The sequence below is a fragment of the Callorhinchus milii genome, unplaced genomic scaffold (genome assembly GCF_018977255.1).
Source record: "Callorhinchus milii isolate IMCB2004 unplaced genomic scaffold, IMCB_Cmil_1.0 Scaffold19, whole genome shotgun sequence".
In the NCBI taxonomy this organism is placed as follows: domain Eukaryota; kingdom Metazoa; phylum Chordata; class Chondrichthyes; order Chimaeriformes; family Callorhinchidae; genus Callorhinchus; species Callorhinchus milii.
In genome coordinates, this window is record NW_024704760.1 from 4,114,294 (window position 1) to 4,139,236 (window position 24,943).

General features: G+C 38.2%; 2 protein-coding genes across 3 annotated transcripts in view; one reads left to right on the forward strand and one right to left on the reverse strand.

The window, feature by feature from the left end:
* Nucleotides 1-5,480, forward strand: part of LOC103179153 (LHFPL tetraspan subfamily member 3 protein-like) — a 43,520-nt gene extending 38,040 nt beyond the window's left edge. Inside the window, exons 3-4 of the mRNA XM_007894284.2 lie at nt 3,906-3,949; nt 4,991-5,480. Of these exons, the coding sequence (XP_007892475.1) occupies nt 3,906-3,922 (17 nt within the window). The 3' untranslated portion in view covers nt 3,923-3,949; nt 4,991-5,480. The remainder of the gene's footprint in view (nt 1-3,905; nt 3,950-4,990) is intronic.
* A 2,304-nt stretch (nt 5,481-7,784) lies between these two features.
* LOC103179151 (SRSF protein kinase 1) overlaps nt 7,785-24,943 on the reverse strand; it is a 29,911-nt gene continuing 12,752 nt past the window's right edge. For both annotated transcript variants that reach the window (XM_042342092.1, XM_007894283.2), the window contains 14 exons: nt 21,125-21,240; nt 20,379-20,487; nt 19,904-19,991; nt 19,147-19,234; nt 18,157-18,263; nt 17,453-17,618; nt 16,903-16,928; nt 16,209-16,452; nt 15,156-15,587; nt 14,539-14,639; nt 14,076-14,183; nt 13,620-13,689; nt 12,868-12,960; nt 7,785-12,621 (listed from right to left, as the gene is read on the reverse strand). In XM_042342092.1, coding sequence (XP_042198026.1) covers nt 12,437-12,621; nt 12,868-12,960; nt 13,620-13,689; nt 14,076-14,183; nt 14,539-14,639; nt 15,156-15,587; nt 16,209-16,452; nt 16,903-16,928; nt 17,453-17,618; nt 18,157-18,263; nt 19,147-19,234; nt 19,904-19,991; nt 20,379-20,487; nt 21,125-21,240 — 1,933 coding nt within the window. In that variant the 3' untranslated portion in view covers nt 7,785-12,436. The remainder of the gene's footprint in view (nt 12,622-12,867; nt 12,961-13,619; nt 13,690-14,075; nt 14,184-14,538; nt 14,640-15,155; nt 15,588-16,208; nt 16,453-16,902; nt 16,929-17,452; nt 17,619-18,156; nt 18,264-19,146; nt 19,235-19,903; nt 19,992-20,378; nt 20,488-21,124; nt 21,241-24,943) is intronic.

Sequence of the window (24,943 nt, forward strand, 5' to 3'; positions counted from 1 at the left end):
TTCCCCCCCCCTTCTCCATAAAGGAAGCGTCTTGCTTCGACGTGGCCGATGCTCAGATTAGAGACTTGCTTTGCAGTTCCATTGCCGTTCCTCAATTTGATCTGGACAAGCAGTTTGACCAAATGTTGAGGTTGCATGATTCAGTCCCTGTTGTCTTCAAGTACCACCTCATTGTGATTCCCCCCCAAAAAGCTAATCCCCTCCATCAAAATAAACCGGCTCGATATAGTCTGTGCATTCTCATCAGCTCAACTGACCCAACTAACAGTTTAAGAATCTCCACTGCTGTTAAGTTTGTTTAATAAAAACCTTACTGACAGCTTTAATAAACTCACTGCCTCCAACACTTTTCTAACACCGGTAAAGTGTCGTCATGTGGGACCATATGTAATCTATTTCCAGTGCCCCTCGGATAAAAGTGGAAGTCATTCCTGTAATCAGAGAGGCCCGTTCTTCTGACGTTTAGAATGAATTTCCTACCTTGCAAAAACTCTGCAAACCATTGAGAATCCATGGCAAAATCAGTACTACCAGAACAATAGATATGTGATTAATTCCTCCACACCCCCTCCCCCCTCGGAAAACAACACAGAGCACTTCACTCCCAACTACGGAACCTCAAAAAGTGGGAAAGGAGGATATTGGTGGGGTGCGATAGCTCGATTTTGAGAATTTTGTCTCAAAGCTGTTTGCAATCCAGAACTTCTTCTATCTCTTACGTTTCGCCCACAAAATATAGTCGATTCACTTTACAGTATGCTGTGCAAAGCGCTATATCAAGTGCAGGATTATTATTATTATTAAGCAGCCATCTCCAGAAAGTAAGAGGCGGCAGTTTCATAAACTTACGTCAGTGGGAGAAGTAGGAAAGCAAATCAAGCGAAAGTGTAATAGATAGATAGAATATTCTGAGACCACTTGATAAAATGCATCCCTTTCCTTCATTGAAACAACCAAGTAGAAATTATAAACACGTCTCTCCCTTTGACCTGCAAGAAGTAAATTATTAGTCAATCCTCACAAGGCCTTATCCGTATGCAAGGTGAATTACTAATTTCTTCCATTGCAAATAGGGTTACAGTGTGAAATAATTTCAGACATCATGCTGTCTGTCTTAGCTCTGCTTGATGCCTGAAAACGGGTGAAACTGCTGAACAGCATTGAGGAGCTCAGTGAGAACAGAAAGAACACTATTCATTCCTACTGCAGTAAACAAATATCAGTATCCTGTCTCAATGTTAAATCATCCATAATACCTGCAGAAACTCACAATACAAAAGCATTGTGCCCGAAGGATTATAAAGCTCAGATTTGGGGTCAACCACACAAAAATAAGTGTCCCTTCCGCCTATAAAATGTGCGGATGCAGAGCTTAGAATGCGCGATATAAATGGGTACTGGAAAACACATTTGATGTCAATTACTTTTGGGCAGAGTCTGAAACCATAGATCATCCAGAAAATGAGCTATATATCCCAGATAATGTCAAATGGCTTGGTTCAATTGTACAAGAATAAAAATGAGCTTTTATGTGTTTGGCTCTCAGGCAAATTGGATTTTGAAAAATGACAAAAGCTCAATTTCTGATATTTGTGTCAGTTCTCATTTTTCGCATCGGGAAGGGTGGGGGTGGGGGGAGAAATCAATCACCACCTCTCTGGTTTGACGGATCTCCAAATAATATGGGAAAGGGAAGCTAGATTCTGATGAGAGAATCAGAGAAAGCAATAATTCTTAGCACATTAGAATTAAGTTCTAAATCTCAATTTTGTTTTTATATAAACTATCAGTCGCAATTAAGACAGCTCAGGTGAGCGTTAAAGATCCCCGGGACTAAGCCAGGAGAGAAGTGTGTCCCAGTATCCTGGCCATCTTAAATTATCGGCTCACTTTGTGGCTACTTGCGAGACAATGCTGTGACTGTCTTGTTTGCCTACAAATACACAGTCCCTACACTTCGCAAAAACGTTGTGAAGCGCTTTTGAGACGTTTCGACGTTAAAAACGCTGCATCAATGCAAGGATTATTTAATTCGAATTTAGTTGTTTAATTAATCAAAAAAATTCCAAGTTTGCATTTGGTGTAACTGTGATAATGAGAGACAGATCGATGGTTTCTTAGTAGTGAAATACAAACCTGTAATTGGATCAGGGGGCTCAGATTCCGTCATGACCATCCGAGGAGTGCTTGGTTACTCTTTATAGAGTTCAGAAAATATCCTGACCATGACCATGGCATGTCTTTCCGTGTTTGAACATGACGGACGCCAACATTTAGCAGGAAGTGGAACATTTTGCCAATATTTGAGAAGATAAAGTACATTTGCTGGGTATTAGAGAAACGAATGGTACCCTACAACCTTTTCCGGGCTGGGTGCGTTTCGCCAGCTTTCTGTTAATCAGCTAAACAGGAACACGAGTGGAAATTGCGTCAGCACTCACCTGACAATTTCCAAAAAGATACAACTTGTCGGCGCATCATAACAATTGAAATTTATATGACGCTATTCACGCTGCGAGAACGTCTCATCTCAAAGTGCTTCATTACAGCTTACTGGGATCCCAAATCGGAGGCGAGGGGAAAGAGCAATCCATTTACGTGCGAGGTGCAAATTGACCTAGTCAGAAGTTTCTCTTCAAGGTCTATTTGCTTGAGTATCCTGCATAATGTAAATTGACCTAAGCTGCCATATGCAAGAACGTGCTTTTTCGCCAGTTTAGCACCACCGACATTGTGTGTTACAAATCAGGCATCTAGTTTGCTAACTATGACCAACTAGTGGCGACCAGGCAATCTCAGTATTACTGCTGCACTGCTGAAATGTGCAGTGTTACAACTCCACCTACTGCATTGTCCGCGCAAAAGCAACTCAGCTGTCCAAAGCGAGATATACTTGATGCTCGAGGTCAAAGTACCGCTGAACACCAATCTGCCATCACTGCATGAATTTGGCAGAAATCATTACTCGTATCGCAAGTTTGCCTTCGACAAGCCGGCGTGTGAGTTTGTGACTTGTGCTATTTTAGGGTTAGGTCACAGGGGAATGGCTGTTTTAAAATGATTTCCCGTGCCATGATTTTTTTTTACAGTTGCAAAATAAGGACTTTGCACATTATCCTGGATTTTGTGGAATGGGTCCTGTAAAAGTACATTAAGAGCTTAGAATATTGTGACACACAATGCTGATGAAGTGCTCCAAGATGTTTATTCTACGTGAAAGGCGTTATGTAAATTCAAGTTATTCTTGAATCTCTTTGTTTAAGCAAACTTATAACCTGCCCAAAATGTTGCCTGTTTTACAAAGTACAAATGCATGAGCTGAACGTATTGATATGCAGTCCAAAGATGGAGCTGTAGCTCATAAGGCTAAAACTTCAGTTAAAAGTAAACTTACATTTAGAATTAAAAGTTTTCAGGTGGAACGTGACCCAAGCCTTTACAAATGATACAACATACAACCACTCAGATCTAATCAAGTTGCTTGGTTTACAACTCAATTGCAGAACTATAGGAAAGCGCAAAAATTGGAAGGCCTCAAGAAATATTAAAGATTCAAATAAATTTCTGCAAGCAAAGTAAAGGAAATGAAGAACAAGCATGTGCCAGAGTTAAGAAAGAGACTGAAGGTTTCTAAGGTCGTACACAGATGTAATAATAAATAGTCTTCGCATTGTCTATGCACCTTATATCGTCAAAACATCTTCAAGCATTTCACAGGATTAACTGTAGAGTGTAGTTGGAAGTTGCATAGCAAGAGCTAATTTTAAAAAAAATACACAATTTATGCATAATCTGTATTTATGTGGTTAGTCTAACAAATTGTTCTACTTCTAAAGTTAATTGTTTGTTCATTTATATGGTAATTAGCTTCAAGCACTTTATGACATTTATTTCCTGCGTTGCAGATGGGGCCAATGCCTAATGCAGTCGTCAACTTCTATCAGTCACGGTGAGTGATCTACGAAGCTACATATTTATTCAGCAATCTGTTAAAACATTTACTTTTGTAGTAGGTCTCTATGGTTGAAATGCGTATACACACATAACCAAATCTATCAACTGCAATAAATCTATAATACAGGCGGCAACTTTATTATGACTACTTTAAAGGTTTCAAAGTTGCTCGTCTACCTCCAGTCCCATTTCAACTTGTAACCATAAAAATGTACAACTTGCATTTATATAGCACCCAGCGTCCCAGAGTACTTACAATATGGGAAGCAGACACTTAACCCAATATTAGTTCACGTCAGTGTTTGCTTCCCCGAGGAACCATCCAACCCTAATCCCAATTCCCTGCTCTCTGTCCGCATCCCCTCCGATAGATTTCTTCTGGATGTACTCATCCTATTCTTTGTTAAATGCCCCAAATACTGCTCCAACATCCACCCCTGGCAAATCATTTACACACCCGAGAAGAAGTTCTTCCATTACTTCTCCCTTTTAAATCAACGCTCCAGTGTTGGATAAGTGATACTGTCTTTAAGTGAATGCATCTTCTGTGATAAGATGTTTCGTTATCCTTAAGTTTCCATTTACTTCTGTTAGGGCAATGGTAAAGATGATTGTTCACGGAAGCAGGGAGACTGCAGGAAAATATTTCAATGAAATCTTTTCCCTGCTTAAGCGCCTTCAATGTGGGCACATATCACAGAAGAGAGTCATATAGCTTTGTATATGAAACTTTCACAATTTGGGGGCTCTTTTATCAGTTAAACTGAGAAACTGGGACATTTGAGCACAATGCCTCATTTATGTAGAACACACATGGTAATAGGTACATGATAGAAACTGTTGATGGAATCAAGCCACGACATGCTCACAATTCACAAATCAGTTAATAATAATAATAATAACCAGCATGAGGGTGTCTGACCATTCATACAAGCACTGGGGATGTAGTCTACCATAAGATATGTTGGGAAACGCAATAAGTTTTTAAAGCTGTACCATATTAAGATAACATCCCTTTTATTCCCTTTCCTTTCAGAGCTGCTCAATGCACTCGTGACCGACAAGACAAATTCTGGAAAAAAAATCTTAGAACAGTAGAGATTCGTCAGTAGCTGAAATCAGCCAAAACGCAGTTCATTAACGGGATAATTTTAATGCTGCAATCTGTGCCTCATCCTGTGTAACTGCATCGGAATTGTAATAGTCAAGAAATGTGATTTACGTTGTTTCATTACATTGGAGGCCAATGTTACATGGGCCATAAAGTCAAGAGGATTAATGCGTTAACAGGTTCTGTACTCTGCCACTGTGTTGATACTAATAACCTCATTAGCAAGAACGCTCCCGCAACATTTCATAATATTTTTCTTGGTTCAGATCACGTTGGTTGTTCCATATAGCGCATTTAACTGTGGACACAACAAGTATTAGAGTCGGTGTTATTAACGGGGTTCTACTAGAAAACAACCAAAATTCAGTGTATGGGTCGTGTAATAACCTTTATTGTGTATTTATGAGTGTACCTTACAAAAGTTGGATGATTAATGGGAACCATTCCTCTGGACACCAAGTTTTAATTTGTGTGCTGAGAAAATCACTGTAGTTACAAACTGAATGTTTCTGTGTACCCGCTGTGTTTTAAGTAGCTATGCTAAAGAATTGATGTATGCTACAATATAGCTTTCAATGGCCAAAAGTGAGGTGATATCACACCATTTTACAAAGGTTATAAAGCTATACCACTGCTATTAATAATAAGGGATCAGTTCTTTAAAATGTGTTCATGTCGACTCTCTACGTTTGTTTTCAAAGTGCAATGAGAAGAACCCTTACATTTCTACTAGAAACAGATCAAATTTTGAAGTTAAGTGTTTAATGTTTACATTTTGTGCCCTAAAAATGAGTTGGCTTGCTGAGACTTATCTTAGAATGGGAGAATGGTCACCATTTTGGGATTAACATCCGGGTTCCTCCTAGCAAATTGGGTCTCTGCACATTGTAATTAATGATCTTTCCTCTCCCCCTGCCATCTGATTATTAGTGCCCTTGCTCCTAAAGGTGGACCACAAACAAATTGACAAACAGCAGGATCAACACATGACAGTGTTACGGGGGTTTCATGTGAATTGGCGAAAATATGAGAATGAAGCATCGATTTACAAAGGGGAATTAACTTGCCCTGTAAGGCTAACGGCAAAGGCACAAACTACAGGTCATAGGTTCGATCCACAGTCTGTGTTGAGTTTACGGCCAGGGCAATGGATAGGAGTTCCACGATTGGCTTTTCCATTGCCCCCTCCCTTGCCTGAAAGGGCGCATGGGTGGATGTTGGAGGTATAATTGGCTGGACGTGTTTCACCCACCAAATAGTCGATTCGCTTTACAGTATATTCTGTGAAGCGCTTTGAGACATCTCAAAAACGTGATCCGTGGTCAAATATCCTGCTGATTGGCCTAGAATTAGGATTCAAGAGTCTACAATGAACGGACAGCCCAGAAACAGGCCATTCGGCCCAACCAGTATGTTCTGGTTGTAGCTTCGAAAACAGAGTCGCGCCAGAAATAGAAATACTCACACACACAAAAAAAAATCTATTCCCAACCCAGCCAGTCTTTTTATAGACCCTTGTCCCGGTTGTATGTTCCATATATTTTGAGTTGACAGTACATTGCAAATTGTTGACCATTCTAATCAGGTTACCGTGCTTCAACGAAGGATTTTTTAAAAAAAAAAGTTATAATTCTTACACCAGCAAGCAACAATAAAAACTTTATAAAAGTTTATGGAAGATACAAATTTTCGAATCACTGCGGACATTTTAAATAAATTCTATAAGCTGCCGGAGTCTGCTACAATAAACATTGGCTTTCAAATCTTATTTACATTTAATAGCATTGAACCCTTGCCTTTAAAATTCATCATGTGTGAAGTTTACTAATAAAAGAATAAATGTGGCTTTATTGTAACTATGCTGCAGTTTTAGAAATTGTACAAAACTTACTGGTGTTTTGGTCTGGATATTTTTGTAATTCTGTCTTGCAATTCAATAGCTATGCGCTTCAGCGAAATACAATACATACTTCTAAAAATATTATTCTAGGTCAAATCAGTGAGATATATAAATTTGATTTATATTTAAACCACCGAAGATGGGGAGAAGGTTTCATAGGGCAAAAATTCAATATTTTGTAGGTAGAAAAAGCTCAAACAAAGAAACGAGCTAAGGCCAGATTCAAGCACATTCTGAATAGAAACTAGAATTAAGAAATTCCACTGAATAGTAGTTAAGATATATGCTGTGGGCATTCACTGCCAAGGGCAATTACTGCACTTCGACTGATCAAGGTGGGGGCTTGTGTGGAGAAAAATACTGCCACGCACTAGTTGGGCTGAATGACCTGTTTCCGTGCCATATTATTCTGTGTAATTCTGTGAATACCGGAAGGCTGAAATCAAACCTAGAATAGTTGGGTGATAAATCACTTGATACTGTAGCCATAGACTCGTTGCTCAAATTGTTTTTTTTTTGTTTTTTTGCCCCCTTCTGCCATCGTTCCCCTAAATTGAACTCAGATGGTCTAAATGCAAGGCTGCGACAAACAAAGCCAATTGGAAGCAAAGGAAACAGGATACACCACAAAACCTGTTGATTACAAGGCAGCTAAAATGCACAAACTATTTTAACAGGAAGAAAATCCTGTTTCAGTTAAGTCAATAAACACATCTTGGGCAATTTGGACACACGTTGCCTGGCTAGACTAGAGCAAGCTGACCTTAAACAGTGAGGAAGACGCAGCAAAGGATAAAAAAAAAATCTCTGCCATACCCGTGGTTTAAAAAAAATGCTCAAGTTTATTAAACACAGTTTATTCCATAAATGCAACACCTAGAGACAGTGTGTAGCAGAAGGGATAAAACTCGATGTTCGGTCCAAAAGAAGAACAGATTTTAGAAGAAGGAAGACTGTTGGCTATTTTCTGATCTATGTAACATACAGAGAAATTGGAAATATCACAAGCACAGTTCAACTCAATTATGTTCCACGCAAACAATTTTAGAGGTTGGCAACCTGAATTACCATCAATCATTTTTAAAAGTCATCCGTATTGTGTGTGTTTTTATTTTAGAAATGGTGAAATTTGACGCAGCAGGCACTTTCCTGCAACTATATTCTTTGATCTTTATAGTATCTACTACACGTAGCGCATCTGAAAAATCAGTGTTGACAAACAAATACACCAGAAAAATACAGTACTGGGATGAGGACAGGAGAAAGCAATTAACTAGTCAATATAGTCAAAATTGGTATGTAACAATCTGCTCAGTAGTTAGTGGAAGTTCTTTTGTGTTGTAAATATTCAACAAGTTACTTGTGTAAAGACAGAATAGCTATTAAAGCAGTTATTTGTGGACTTGTCACTGGAACAGTCTACGTTTAAGTAGCAATTGGAACTATAATAACTACTTGGCCTATTTTCAGAAGTTCATATGGACAGTAATAAATACTTATCCCGGCATTACATTTGAGAAGTCATAAATCTTAAACTCTTCTTTGTGCATCACCAACACCGGCTAATATTTAACATTTCTGCAACTACGTTACACAAAACAGGCAACGGGACAACTTCCCGACATGAAAGATCCTATAAATCGTAAATCTGTATTATAATTTGTTGTGTATTGTACTGCAAGTATAAAGTTGTGGTAAATAATCCAAACACTTAAATAATGCTTGTACAACTTTTCCGTCGCTAGAAAGTTTTTCTTACATTTGGGGCACATTGCTTGCTGCAACAATGAAATGTATTGAATGCCTTTTGAGAAGCCATCCCATAATTTAAGATTGCCAGAGCTCTATCAGATGAAAAACAATAGTTTAAACAAAAATACATCAAAAACTGGTTGGCACAACTCAAAGCAAAATCAGTATTTTACTGGTAAATATGGCAACTTTCATGCAGTGGTGCAGTGAACTGGCAAAATGTACAAACTAAAATACAGTACAACGTTCGCCAAGGGCATCAAAGGTGGCGTTTTTTCCTCCCAAAACTGATTTTTAATCCATCGGAAGATTAAAACAGTATACTTTTCATTCAGGAATTTAGTTCCCAATGGTAAATATGTTTTTTGTTTCCTTGCACGCACCTTATTAAAAACAATTGTTACTTCTGTTGCGTTGTGAACACAACAAGTGGCACCTTATAAAGTTAATATGATGGAAGAGTTGAATTCAAATTACTAGTTGCACAATAAATTAGATTCCCAATGTCATTGTTTGGTGAACTAATGGGGAGCAAAAACCTTTTGTAACTCTGAGCACCATTATTTGTGAACATTTCTGGTTGAGTATTGAGGGAGATTTATTTTGGTCCATTGATTTGTACACTAAGTTTGTTGTAAATCTTCAGGCCAGAGAAGTTGCTTGTTGTTACTTCTTCCAGGAGATGGGACTGTCATGAAACTACGTCTCTTGTTTAATGTCTAATGTCAATATGATCAATTAAATGCAATACATTTCCTGAAGTGTGAATGCCATGAAAGTTTTGCAGTACAAAATGTGCTTTACACAACAACGCAGCTTGATAATACATAGATCACTAAAGAGTTCTATGATTTTGTGGATTGTACAAAAACTGCAGCTTTGTTTGTTGGAACACACTAATAACTGGCATTCACTCACCTTTGGTTAAACTCTCAATCTTGAATGAGGTTATCTCGATGCAGGTTGCTGTATAATGTAATCCATACTGGCTGAAATCAAAGGCACACCTAACCCTTGAAAAGACTTAAGACGCCTTTTGGTGAATAAAAATCCCTTATCCTATTTAGAACGCTTTTGATTTTCACCACAGAGATAATGAGCAGTTCCCCTTTCAACAATGCTCTTAATCATCACAAGACAAGAAGTAAAATTGAATCTACATGCAAGCACCACACACNAAAAAAACTTAGCCAAAATAACGTATTAAAATGCACCCACAATACAATTTACAACTAATGTGATAGGAGATAAGTAGATCAAAATATGTGTAACCAATACTATACTAAGTGTATATGGTAGCATATAAAAGCTAACTTGATTTGATTAATCAAACCGGACCAAATGCAGCCAGACACCCGGTGTAACAAATGACTCGTCTTCTTGACCCACAGCAGGACAAGCAAGAACAACTTTTATTACGCTAGATGGGCCATAATTAAAGCATCTGCAAAGTTGAAAAGATAAAATTTATACCAGTTTAAACAGGCTAATTATGAAAGGGCCCAGATTTCAAAGAATTTCCTTCATGACCTTGGTCAATATATCAAGGTCATTCTCCTATACAATTCCTTGGGAAAAAATGCCACATACAAACCAGATAGGTCTAGAACTAAAGCCTGTATACCAGCAGCAGCTTCAGTGAAAGTAGAGCCAGTTTTTTTCCAATGCTGCATTGGACATCAAAAATCAGACTCCTTGCTCTGTTCTGCGGCCAACATTTCCTAGAAATTAAAACGGTTTAAACAGGCGGCATATGCAGTCAACAAGTATTCAATTTTAATAGCTAGTCCTAATGTCATTTTAATGAACACTAATGGGAACTAGAAAATGGTAGAATGCTCAAAGGCTTCAAATATATGTGTAAGTGATAAAACAATGGTTTCTTGCACAAAGATATTGAATGATCAATGCTTATCCTTTAAGAGAACGAGAACCAGACAGGCAAGGGATACTGTTGACATTACAATTGGGTGGTGAAAGAAAGGAACAGCGGGTGCGTACAAAACTCATTGAAAAGCAAGGACCGGCAGGGCAAGACATGGCATTTTACCATGCACTGCCGCAACCTCTGGGGAAATTAACACAATGTGAAATTATAGTTGATTTGATTCCCACCTTTCAATTTTTCACAGTTGTTACTTTGCACCATTATGTGACCATTAATTCACCGATCGTCACACAGTAGTAGTTCACAGCTACAGAAGACTTCCACTTGTGACATACTTCACTTCCTTTCAGCCTGTACAACTTTGTACTTTCTTGTACTTACTCATTAATCGAGGTTTTTAAAAAAATGCTGAGTAAATAGAACAGGTTTTTCTTCAATACTTGTTCTATAGGTTCCCATTTTGTGTTATGTGTACAGTAAAAGGCTGTGCAAACTATGGTTGAAAGCACGGTTTAAGGGATCTTTCATCAACATTTAGGCAGCAAATTTGAAAGTTAACTATCAACTAAAAACGGTACTGTCCCTTTCTACTGAGCCAATGCACGTGGACGAGATGTAATACAATCCTACTTGAAAGCCGAGTATTTTAACTTTTTTAAAAAAAAGAGTAAGTAGCCATTTCCCTGGCAGCTTCTGACCACCATCCCTTCCAATAGAATTTGAACATTTCAGTACTTCTAAGGATAGTGAAAATATTTATTTACAAATTCAACTTCCTTTAACGTACATGAAGGTAAATGCGCAAAAAAAAGATAATTTTATTGCCTTAAAATTTAGGTAAACAAGCCACATTGCAATGTAGTAAAACACACGACCAAAATGATTCATTCCAGTCGGTCTTCCTGGAATATGCTCTCAAGTAGATTTTAAACAGATGTTTGGACAGATGTTACACAGAACACAAAATGGGACAACTTCAATATAAACAGTAATATTTAAATACAATGTTACATTGCTAAGACCTGGAGTAAATAAACACACAAAAGAGAGGACAAATGAAATGGAATTTGTTTCCCACTATATCGTGCAGTTCTTCCAACAATAAATTTCAGTTATTCTTAAGCGCTTAACAGTCACTGACAGAATGCCTTCTTCTAAGGTGCTGTTCCAGGAATGGCAGTCGGTAAAGCTGGTAAGTGTGAATACACAGGAAATATACTCAACTACTTTGGTTACTCAGCTATCAACCCACCTACAGACAACAGGAACATAAACGCCTAGTGCATAGCCTGGATGGATTGTAAGCAGGCTTAACTACTGTAGAAAGCATGAGACTGGGCCACAGGGCATTCCAAAGCAAAAAGCAGTTAATTTACTAGTTAATCTCCAATTTAATGGTCAATGTACTGAAATACGAAAAACACAGCTAGCTTAACTCTTTGGTACGAGTATAAGGTACGTTTGATCTTATGTTGCCTCTAGTTTCATTATGCAGATGTTTGCAAATATTACAGTTCTTCGGCAAACATTTCAGATTGGGTTTTGAAATAGTTTATACTCGCACTCTGTCAAGATGTTATGAACAGCACAACCGTTGAATGTAGTCTAAAATTATTTTTCATTAGCAGCTAACAAACTGCAGCTTTTAATAACTGCACATATTTCTCTGCAATCCAAGTCCTTACATCCCCCCCTCCCCGCTTTTTTTTTAAACTAAACGTTTGTAAATTCTGCCTAAAGATTGAAGCAACCTTTACAGATATATTTGTATCTGTTCAAGAGAAGGAACCTGTGCTGTATTGAGCTGAGGGCAGAGCAATGAATTTGGTTGCTATGAATTGATCCATGGGTGTCTGAGACATTCCGATGCAGTAGCTCGCTTCTCTGGGATTAGTTCCAGCATTGGTAACAGGAACTCTGAGAATGTTGCAGCTTCCTCCTGGGGCCATTCATATTTCTCCACCAGCACCTCATAGAGACCCCATGGTTTTAGCTTTGTGATATGCCTTAGTTCACCTGAAAAAGAAAACATTGTAGGTAATAATAATCCTTGCATTTGATATAGCGTCTTATCACGTTTCCGAGAACTCTCAAAGCGCTTCATAGAACATACTGTAGATTGGATTAACTTTGTATTTTGTGGGCGAATCTCGGTAGCCAATTGCGCACATCGGTGTCCCACAAACAGTCGTGGATTGAAACAATGGTAAATAGAAGAATAGAAGAACCCAAACTTCATACTATTTTCTGAAGTAACATTACCTTTCTTGGTGAAAAATTCCTTGGAGTATTTCCCGGCGAGAATGAGCTTGCGAGGCATTTTCCCCAGTAATTCAATTATCAAGGCAATATGATCTGCATATGAAATATACAGAAACATAGGACAATAAATTCCAATAGTCAAAAAATTTGATTGCACCTCATTTGCATCGATTTACAAAGACTGTACAGCAAAGAAATAGGCCATTCGTTCTACTCCACAAGTCGAAGAAGCTAGACATTTGTACTTAAAATGGAATATAATAATCCTTGCATTTGATATAGCTCTTTTCACGTCTTCTAGACGTCTCAAAGCACTTCACAGAATACACTGTAAAGTGAATTGACCGTATATTTGTGGGCGAAACACGGCAGCTAATTGCGCACAGCAGCGTCCCACAAACAGTCGTGGATTGAAGTAACCAATCTATTTTTTTTTCTTGAGGGATTATTATTAGGCGTGTGGAATAAGGAAACTTGCCCAAGGTTTCGCCCTGCTAGGAATTGAACCCAGGTCTCTTGCATGCGAGGCGAGTGCTCTAACCACTGAGCTACAGGACTCCACTAGAAAATAATGGAACTAAATGTATCTCAAGTTGCCTATTCTAAGAGTCTGAAACAGGACTTGACCTTAAGTTATTTATTCATTCTTGGCTTTGCAATGGGTCACGCAGGGAAATTGTGCCAAATAAATGAGATTGAGGTCAGAAGCGAGATAAAAACTTAGATAAGAAGTGTTTATTACTGATAATCACCTTCATCTCGAGAATAATCTTCACCAGAATGGGGCTCAAACAAATAATCTCCAGTTGCAAGTTCAAATGCCTAGGGTTAGGGTAGAACATTTTAAATGTCAAGGCAAGGAAAAACGTAATGGTTAATCAACTCAAGACTCAGTTTACTGTAAGATTTACTTTTTGTATTTTAAACATTCGGACATTTGCCATCAGTAAAGTACTTTACATGAAACTCACACTTAAATTGACACAAGTGAGTCTTTTATAAATAAAAACTTTGCTATGCCATGGAATAATATGAAACAATATCCTAAAAATTACCGATATTCCTAAAATTCATGACAAATAAAATTTGACTGGAATTGTCACAGGGGAATTTATTAGACAATGTACAGATCTTCCACACACAAACACCCAGCGTAATACAAGAGGATAAAGTGCATTGTAGACTCTTCAATAACTTGCTGTACCTACCATACAAGCAGTGCTCCAGATATCTGCAGGTGTGCTATATCCAGCACCAATCAGAACCTCCAGTGACCGATATTGCCTCGTCTGGATGTCCTCAGTAAAGTGTTTGTGCTAGAAAAAAGTTAGAAACTTGAGCAATGCACACATGTAATTCATTAAAGTACTTATCAAGTACATCAATTTAAATTGAAAATAAAATACACCCAGTCCCTTCAACCTCAACTGCATCATGAAGTGAAGGTAACCAAATAATTTGTAAACTGAGAACCACGATGGCCGGACATTTAGTCTATTTCAAAGTTTGTGACATTCTCAAATGCTTTTTCAAGAAGTGGTAAAAATTGTTTAAATGTTCCAAAGTCTTAGGAACCCCCTGAAATATATTAAGTAAAACTTACAGGTAATCCTGCATCTTGTAAAGCCAATATAAGGAGAGGATTGTGGAATAAACAAAATGCACACTTACAACCCAGCAAGCATTTCCAAGGTCTGCAATCTTAACTTGGATTCCCTCTGCATTCATAGGGTCCAGAGGATTTATAAGCAAGCTGGCAGCATCTGTTTTTCCTGGCAGATAGAAACACTTAATTGTTAGAACACTTGGACACAGAAACATCTGTGAATGTTTTTATGAATTCTTTGCACAGAGGGGGAAGGGGAAAATTATTGGAACAAATCATTTTTCCAACAATTCAACTGGACTAACTTCAGAAAAATGTATAACTACTTAACGCACTGTATTAATCATAGAATTATACAGCACAGAGGAGGACATTCGGCCCATCGTATTTGTACCAGCTCTTTGAAAGAACTGTCCAAATTAATCCCACTCCCCCGGCTCTCCCTATAGACCTGCAAAATTGTCCTCCCCAAATATCTATCTACTTCTCCCTTGAAAGTTGTTATCGAATCGGCTTCCACCACCCTGTCAGGCAATGCATTCCAGATCCGAACAACTCACTGTGTGAAAATCTAAATAAAATGCAATAGTAATTCCAGAAGACATCATCGTAAAATGTTCACTTGTGCACAGCAGGTATCGGCCATTAGGCACAATTGTTTCAGATATGAAAGTGAACGAACCATTGTCTCCAGAGCTGGACACAGATTCTTCCCGACTTCGGTTCTGCTGTGGCTCCTCATTCTCATCCAATTTATTTCCATCATCAGCTGGGTTCAAGTTACAGGTCATAGATTCAAGCATCCCAGTGATTAAAGGTCCACAGGTTTCGGAGAAATTACTCTGATTGCTTTGGTTCTGTCCATTTTCTAGAAGTCCGTTAAACATGTCGTAAGCGCATGGAAAAGAAACATCTCCATCTTTGTAGGATTCTTCAGGTTTATAATCACTTGTATTTTGATTTACATCTTTCTCTTTTTCTTCTCCATTATTAAACTGATCGGGGAGTGGCCCAACTTCTACATGTCCATTGCAAGTTATCGATTCAATATTTATTTTTTCCGTAGTGGCATCTTTTAAATGTTCTTGCTCTTTTTCTTCTGGTGTATCATTATCTGTAAGTCAGAAAGAGAGAGAGAGAGAGAGAGAGATGATACAAAGTTCCAGTAACAGCAACTGTGAATCTTTAAACTTTAAAATACAAAACACTGCAAGAAGGCAAATAAACTGGTGGGCAAGTGGTCAAAAATTACCTAATTAAAATTATGAGATTGCGTGAGGGCTCGCTCATATTCCTTAAATAATTGTTTTCCCTCATATACTGCAAGTGTTCAACACCAATGATTTTGATGGAATATACAGAAGATGCGACTATAGAATGAATAATGGGCTGTGGATTTTATTACTTCTAACATTTTGCTTATTAAAGGGACTTCATAGACCTGTGTTCACATATTCCAACAATAAGATATGAAAAGAGAAACCAATGCAGTACTCGGCAAAATTAAGCTGGGCTATTTTGAGACTCTGTGTACTTGCTAAAAAGATAGCACACTCTGAAAAACCACAAGAACAAAAAAAGTCTTTCATCCATCTCCCATTTCACTTAACTGAACTGTCACGTTTGACATGAGTCTCCAGACAGATAACATTACAAAACCTTGGATACTGTACCAATCCCCAGGCAGGTAGTGTATCAAATACCTAGCGTTCCTCACATGAATCAAGTTGCCTACCTTGTTTTTCATTGGGTGCGTTGTCCACATTTTCTTCCTCTTTCTCTAAGCTAGCTTGCTGGGTCTCTTGCTCATTTTCTACCACTCCATCATCCTCGTCCTCCTCTAGTCCTCGCTCCTTATCTGTATTTCCTGCTCCTCGCTCCATCTCCTCGATTTCTTGCATCCTCTTCTCCAATAACTCCGCTTGGCGCTTCTGCTTTTTCTTTAGCTTCTTCTTCTTGTTTTTAGACATTTTCCCAACCTGTGCAACGAGATCAGTGCTCAAGTTTCCATGAAATGAAAAGCATTTTCCTTCGCATCATACCTTAAGTTTCAATAGACTAAATAATCTTGAACTTCTTATTTTCCTGAATTCTTAGAAACCATAGTTACATAAGCATAGTAAAATAAACTATAAACTTGATCTATATGCAATCATACACTTTTGTTTTTCTTTTGTAATTTTAGGAGTTTGCCATTTAACCACAGAGCACCATCCTAAAACAATTTAAAGGGAGTTATCTTCATCAAGCCTGTGTAACCTTGCTCCAAATACAAGGAAAAAAAATACTTTCAGCAGATACGTCATTGAGGGGAGAGAGAAAACAAAGTGCATCTTAGTATCCCTTTTACACCCTAGCTTATAAACTAAACCCACTTTCTTTATAGAGCTCAGCTCAACAAATCGTATGAAAAATCTTAAACCACTTACAGGTTTGGGTTGTGGTGCAGTACTCACTGTTAGAAAAAAGAAACACATTGTTTGATATTATCATACATCAGATATATCACATTATCACATGCTATATACTTCAGAAAGTTGACCTTTGCTGGCATCAACAGTTACGCAAGGAATCAAGCACTTATACCCATACACATTTAACTTCTAAGTGGTATCTTACAAATTACATTGAGCTTCTGGACATATTGCAGTAGATTTTCAGGAAGGCATTCCAGTACTGTGATCAATGAACCTACCCACCAGGAAAATCCAGACAGATCTTACACAATGCCATATTACTTTTGCTTATATGACCTAAAAGTGGTCCAAACATTTTACAGCAATAGTTACAGCTGACCAGACTTTTAACAATCCTTGCATTTGAGATAGCACCTGATCATGACATTGAGACATCTCAAAGCGCTTCACAGGATATACTGTAAAATGGATTGACTATGTTTTGTGGGCAAAACTGGGTCAATGAAAAGCAAAGAAGAGTTTAAACAGTTCCACTGTGACTATCGTGGTGAAATCTCAGTACCTGCAGAGCCAGAAGGTGGAGGAGCACCAGCCTTTTGCCATTCAGTTGCTTCTGCAGCCAGACGCCGAATATAGGCCTCATTCACACACAGCAAGATGTTCTCTGGCTTAATGTCTGTGTGGATGATCTTACATTTGGAATGTAGATAATCCAGGCCCTGGAGAACCTTTTGCAAACGAAGAAAATGTTTTGATTTTCAGAAAAAAATGCTAAACTGAAGATCACCAGATAAGGGGCTCTACAGAGGGCCCACAAGTTCAGTTAAATATGAAGTCAACTTGACAAAAAAAACACTTGCAAAGCTGCCGATTGCTCAAAAGTACTTGCATTTTCCTATTTACACTTTGTTTAAATCAGCACTGAACTGCATGTTTTATCATTTTTATTAAGCCTACATTTATGTTCCTCCTATCCAGTCACTTAAACTTGACCTAAACCCATTAGTCTTCAAGGCTTGTGACAATATTAAGTCACTAATAGATACACAAGAGAACCACAATAACAAATTACATTTGTATAGCGTCTTTCACATCAGGAGGACGTCCCAAGGTGCTGTTCAGTTGCCTCGAGACGTGCCTGCGTAACTGTTTCATTAAAAGAGTAATGCCTGAACAAACAGAAATTCACATCTGCTCAAAGTTTATAATTTCCCAATATTTTCTTTTCCTTTTATACATGAAAACAAATGGAGGCTCTGAACTTACTTGCCGAATGATGCTCTTGACACAACTAATAGGAAGTCCCTGGTAGTTCGACTTGATGATCCACTTCAAAAGGTGGTGGCCGAGGACCTCGAACACCATACAGACATCTAGAACTAGGTCAAGGACGGGTTCTACAGAATTTTCTCATCAGTTACAGTCTGCAGTTTGCAATTGCCGGAACACATTATCCAAACCCGCAAAATTATGCCAGTTAGATATCAACATGCCCTCAGAGAATGCATATATAGAACAGTGACATGCTCTGAACCAACCTTATACACAGTTTTAGCTATGTTCCAAATGCAATAATAGCTTCAGATGTTAATTCATTCAGTAGAGCATCTTGTTGTCACTTTGTTAATTTTGTCCCCTTTTTCTATGGAGTTAGTTTCACAGATTTCAAGACATCATCAGGAACTTCACTCAACTTCCATCTGTGTGACCGTGAATGTCAATCAGCATGTCACTGATTGCAGCTGAGCCTAACCTTATAATAATATAATAATCCTTGCATTTGATATAGCGCTTTTCACGTCAGGAGGACGTCCCAAAGCGCTTCACAGAATATACTGTAAAGTGAATTGACTGTATAATTGTGGGCGAACGCGGCAGCCAATTGTGCACAGCAATGTCCCACAAACATTCGTGGATTGAAAATGACCAATTCATTATTGTTTTGTTTTTTGGAGGGATTATTATTAGGCTCTGTGTGGAGTAAGGAAACTTGTCCAAGGTTTCGCCCTCTGCCTGGAATTGAACTCAGGTTTCTCACTTGCAAAGCGAGTGCTCTAACCACTGAGCTACAGGACTCCACACACAAATTAAATTTTTATACACACACAAATTAAATTTTTAACCTACTTGCCCAGAAATCAACCATTGACCATGCTATATTCAAATGATCAATGCCAGTAGAGTTCAACCAAGACAATGGTCAGTCATCACACATCCAGTACAACTATAATACACGATGAACACCAGAAAGGATACGCGTTCCGTTGACTCCTGAAATTTTGAAGTCATCCAACAGTTGAACGACCATCTCTTTATTTGGGTCACAGGGGTCACTGTTGCGAACCTGTGAAATGAACACATGAAAACAAATTGTACACATTTCCTCAATATAATAAGAACGTAATCCACATATGCACTGGTGCATTTAGAACAGAAATACTCATTTAGCACAAGTGTTAAAAGAAGTCAAAAGGCAGCTTCTAACAGAAAGATACAGTACCATGTGTTACCTAGCATAGGCTCAGTAAACTGGGCTACTTGAGCCATTTATTAAACAGATAAAAGATCTTCAAATCAGAAATATTAAAGATTTCATCACATGTTAATACTTTTAAAAGTGATTTGCGGAGGTTTGAATCTGCTAAGAACAGAACATTTCAGCACAATCTGATTGTAAGCAACAAATTTCACAATTCAAAATTTGCAAACAAGCAATTATCCACACAAATCTGATTTGCAAGGACCTCAAATGTGAACCTTAAAATAATGTCAATAAATTCCTGATCTAGCCAAAATAAAGCTTAAGTGGTGATTACAGTCAATCTCACACTGTTTGGCACTTCAGTAATGAGGACAATTTATTCTGGACACTTTTAGGTTTTACTTTAATTTGGGAAACTGATTCCTAAACTCTAGAGCATCTCACCGATAATGGCGAAAGTAGAAAGTAGATCAGATTATTGAATGCCCTTAACAACAGGTTTCAATCAAATTATTTTTCAACCATATTTACCGATTTCAGTAGCTTGATTTCATCAAGAGCAGTTTCGGTATAATGCTCAGCACTTTTCACAACCTTCATGGCAACAAACCTTTTGCCCCTAAAACCAGAAGAGAAGTTTAATACCTTGTTCAAAACAAATGCATTACACAGAATTAATCTCATTACTGCAGATCTGTGCAGGGCTTATATAACTAGACACATGAATATGCTAGTAAATTGGTACACTGCAGTTAAAATAATGGCACATATCTGCCCATTGGACCTAGGTGCAGCTTTTCAATTAAAAACAAAACATTGTTAAATCCAATCAGGTTTCTTAGTGTATATTTCTACATAAATTCAATGCCAAGTACATTGCAAAGTTTTTTTTTAAAAAAAACACAAAACATGTCATTTACTTGTAAAAATACCAACTGCATAATTTGGTAGCAAAATACTGAAGCAACAGGGACATGAAGTTACCAAGTTCTGAAATCAGACTTACTGAATATCCCAGCATAACCAGACCGTAGAAAAATGCCCCCATCCTAGTTTTCGAATTACGTGGTATCTTCCATTAAAAAGATCTCCAATTTTGACATGATGGTAGCCACCTAAACATTCAGAAATATTATATTCAAAAAAGCACATTGCAAAGCGATCGCAGTAGGTTTCCCAGAATAAATCTACACTTTAAAAGCCGCAGGGAAACAATGATAAATAAGAATGCGATAGTAGGTTTATTTATTTCTATCATTCCTAGTAACTTAGTGCAAAACATAGACCAATTGAGTAATATTTCCTTCACAGAAGCATTTCAAAACAAGGAAGAAAAAGAATAAGAGAAGGGTGGGGGAGGTTAAAGAGGAAGGCTCTTCTTTTTTTCTCCTCGGTCTGGGCAATGACATGATTTGACACTCAATGCTCTTCAATATCTTCATTTAATTTGAAAGGTTAGTTCACCAAGTGTTATCTATACCAGCCAAACCTATGGCTGGAATATCTTTGGACTCTTTCTAGTTTCAATGTTATGGGAACAAAGTTGAAGGGTTGAGGTTTCTAATGCAGCAAAAAGTCCCTTTCAGATTAAAAAAAATGTTGCTGTATTTGAGAAAGTGGCTTCTGTTCAATTTCACAACTTGCTATACCCATGCGATTTCAGCAGAAGACAATCATTGAAGACTCAGCCGTAACAATGATCTGCCCTCTTCTGAAGCTGAAATGTTGGCACCAAGCACAATAAGCTCACACCTTTACAATAATCACTGGGATCCTCCTGCTCTTCATCATCAGATCCCAGAATTTCCTCCTCTGGTTCTTGCGGCTCAGGATCCGTAGGGGGAGGATGGGTTCTCTTAGGCTCAGGCCTACAAATAAAAGTCAAAGGTTTAAAACAAAGTGTTCCAACACGGGATCCCGCTAGCTGACTGCGGCCAAAACTTTCAATTCACTACCTAGTACCTGAATCCTTGCTGACTTTGGTTAACAAAAATACTATTCCTTAACAATTTTCCTATAAAATGATTCACTACAAACAGCAATAGCAACGTCCTCTCCAACAATCCCACAGATAAAATTTGTCATTCACTTCGTGACAGTGTGTGCGACACCGCAGTGTGTAAATCGGCAGCCAAGTTCGCCAACACTACATTTCACACTGAATCCTGTGAAGTGTTTCGAAAAATGCTCCCAATATGAAAGGCACTAAACCAAAAGGAATATTATTCATTATAAATAAATTAAAGTCAAGCAGCAGCGCATTAAACATGATTTGTCAATTAAAGAACTGCAAGATTAATTCTTCAAATAAAACAGCAAAAGTTATTATGGTGCAACTGAAAATTACTTAGAAGAGTAAAAAATTACACTAGGACACCGGGTGCCTCACCCCGCGATTTCTAACTGGAATCCACCTTTCTAACTGGAATCTACTGTAAATCTTCCAAATTAAAAACAACTGTTACTTTGGTATGTCTGCCTTTCGGCAGCTGTATCAGGAGCAACTTTTAACAATAGGCTCCAAAGAAAGATGCAATTTGTAAATCTTTAATGCTATTTTCTGCATCAAAATCAGGAACAGCTGATAAATAAATATGCCAGAAGACAGTAAAGCCCAGGTGAGCAAACTTGTCCCGGATTTAAAATGCTGGAATACCTATATGGTTTTTAAATCACTTGACAATTTAACCAGTGTTTTGTTTAAAGCAAATCTCAGTTCTGAAATTTAGAATTATCTGCACTGTATTTAAAATAAATTCTTGACCGGAAGGAGCGAACGTATAACTGTACTGAACCTGCCAGAGACCCTGGTTGTCACCGAAATGTTTATTGCCTTCAAAACTGCTTGCTCACAAGCACGTATTCCCCCAAATGCGTTAGCATGATCATAAATCCAAATGCCCAAAAGAGAATACGCGGAGCAGCATTTAATTTACCTAGAAACATGATAGTAGGCATAAATTTACTCTGCTGGGATTCACTCAATTCCAGAAGAAATTCACAGCAGAGAGCCTACATCACATAAATAATCCTTGCATTTAATACAGAACCTTTCATGTCAGGATGATGTCTCAAAGCGCTTTAAGGGATTTACTGTAACGTGTAGTGACTGCGCATTCTGTAGACAAACAGGAGGCCATGAAGTAAATGACCAAATGTATCTGGCAGATTGTTGGCCAGGACACCAGGAGAAAGAAACCCCCTCAAGAGTGTTTTGAGTCGGGTCCAAGGAACTTTTAACGTCCTCCTTGACCTCGATTTACCATCTGATCTGCAGGATGGCATCACCAACAATGCAGTGCACCCTTGGCACTCCATTGGAGCATCAGCCGAGACAGGAGTCATGATGTGGGCCTTGAACCCACAACCTTCTGATTCAGCGTGAGAGAGTACGATCAACTGTGCAAGGCTGACAGCGACTAATGTTTGTATATCTCCTCACAGTTGAGGAGGGCGAATGTCAGATTAGTCAGTTCCTCAAGCCGCAGATGAAGAAACCGTCACCGTTGCGTGCTTTCTAACACGGAAGTCAGATAAATAAAAAGTAGAGGGGAAGGAATGGGGGAAAAAAAAACTGAAAAGGTAAAACATTCTTGAAAGGGAAGGAAACTTAAGGCAAGTTGCATTCGGCTCAACTTGCACTCCAACTATCAGCAAATAGGTGTATATATATTAGATTTTTTAAAAAAATCAGTACTTCACTTCATGTGAAGCCCCACTGTTTCTCTCTTCATTCACACAAATCTCACATATCTGGTTACAACATACCACCTCCTTATCATTATTCAGACTACAAATACAACAGCAATATGAAATCTTAGGTTATATAAAATATGGGTCTTGCTGCACTGATCATAACAGTCAGTGATCACTTAGATAAAACTATTGATCAGATCACTAATCCAACAGATTCAGACTATGTAAACATAACACCACATAAATATTAGACACTGATTCAACTGCATAAATATCTCCATTTAATTCAATAACTAACTGGTCACTCTGGATATGCAACACAGATTTGAATATGCAGTTCTGCTCAGCTTAAATGCTTGAAACAAGCTGTGCTGAATTTTGTAAGATTGAAATTTTCTGGAAGTCTTTAGAAACTGGTCATCTCTCTGTACTGCAGGCTTGATTTTCTTTAGGGTATGTAATTATGTTCAAAATGTATTTCCATCTTCAAGGGCTGCTCAGAATGGAAACATACCTCAGCACAAGCCGACCAAATCTATGGTTTACTAAAGCCAGTTGCCAGTTCTTAGATAACTGCTAAATACTGATCTAAATCAGACAAGGGTGCAGCATTTTCCTCCTTCATTCTTTCTTTGTTTGAAAAAATGTTGTACAACACTTTCTGTTTCTTGAACAAGCGCAAAATGTCAGACTAGTGGCCCACTCTGAATGTTTTCAAAAAAGCAATATTGGCTAGAATATTAATAAGCAGAGTAATAAGAAGAACTTTATCATCTGGCATCTAACCACAACAATTATAACTTTGTGACGTTAACCCTCTTCAGACCAAGAAGTCCCAATTCACTTATGTGATTGAATGCCCAACTCCACCCAGTCTCTGAACAATAACACTGGTGGGTCAACGGTCCTTTCCTATTTGAAGTCAGAACTCGGCCTCAAAAACATCTTGTTGCCTACATCAGTCAGTTTTTAGGCAGCACAAACCAGAATAATAACCAAGACATTATGAAGGGCAAACTCAAATTCAACAACCTGATAACATGCTACCATTGGAAATAATAAACTGAAATGCATCAACCTACAATAGCTTAACTTCAGACCTAAAGGAAAGCAAATACTTTCAGAAAAGTTTCCCTTTTCAATCTCGTGTTAGACAACGTTTGCAATAGTGATTACAACATTACATGTCTTATGTCAGGGAAGTTCAGCTCACTTTAACACAGAGGTAGGGTGACCATATGTCCCCAATTCTGGATGAGGTATTGTGTCGGCCAAATGTCTTGAGTTCAGCAACAAACTGAGCGAGAACAATAAAATTCCAAATCGGATACCCATCAGAGAAATACAGCCATTAATCCCACACGCTTCTCCTGTACAGCCAGCGTCAGGAATCGTAGTGAGTTCAATTTTTTTTAATATATATATAGGTATCGCTGGATTTGTCGTCTTACAAAATATGGTCACTCAACTAGAGGGGTATTTTCCACCCATGATTTCCAACTTTCATTCAGCTTTCAGCCAGGGTAAAGCAAATGGAGCCAAGTGCCACAAGCACCAGAGTACTCCCCAAACTGCACCACCTACGGGTCTGTTTACGCAAGTTCATCTCAGTTTCCAGAGATGCAGTAATGAACCAATTTAAATAAGAATTCGACATTAACTCGCCACACCATCAACTCAATCTCTTCCCCCTCTCCCAAACGAAAGCAGGGGAAGACGCCTTCATTCTGAATTGAAATAGAAAGTAGGCTCGCCTCAAATTCCGGCAGTGCTGGTCTCAATTGTCGTTTCCTTGAGCGTTCCCAAGAATTTAAATTCCAATGATCAAAATCTTGAATACATCGAAGAAGTCAACAACCAAACACTCAGAAATTC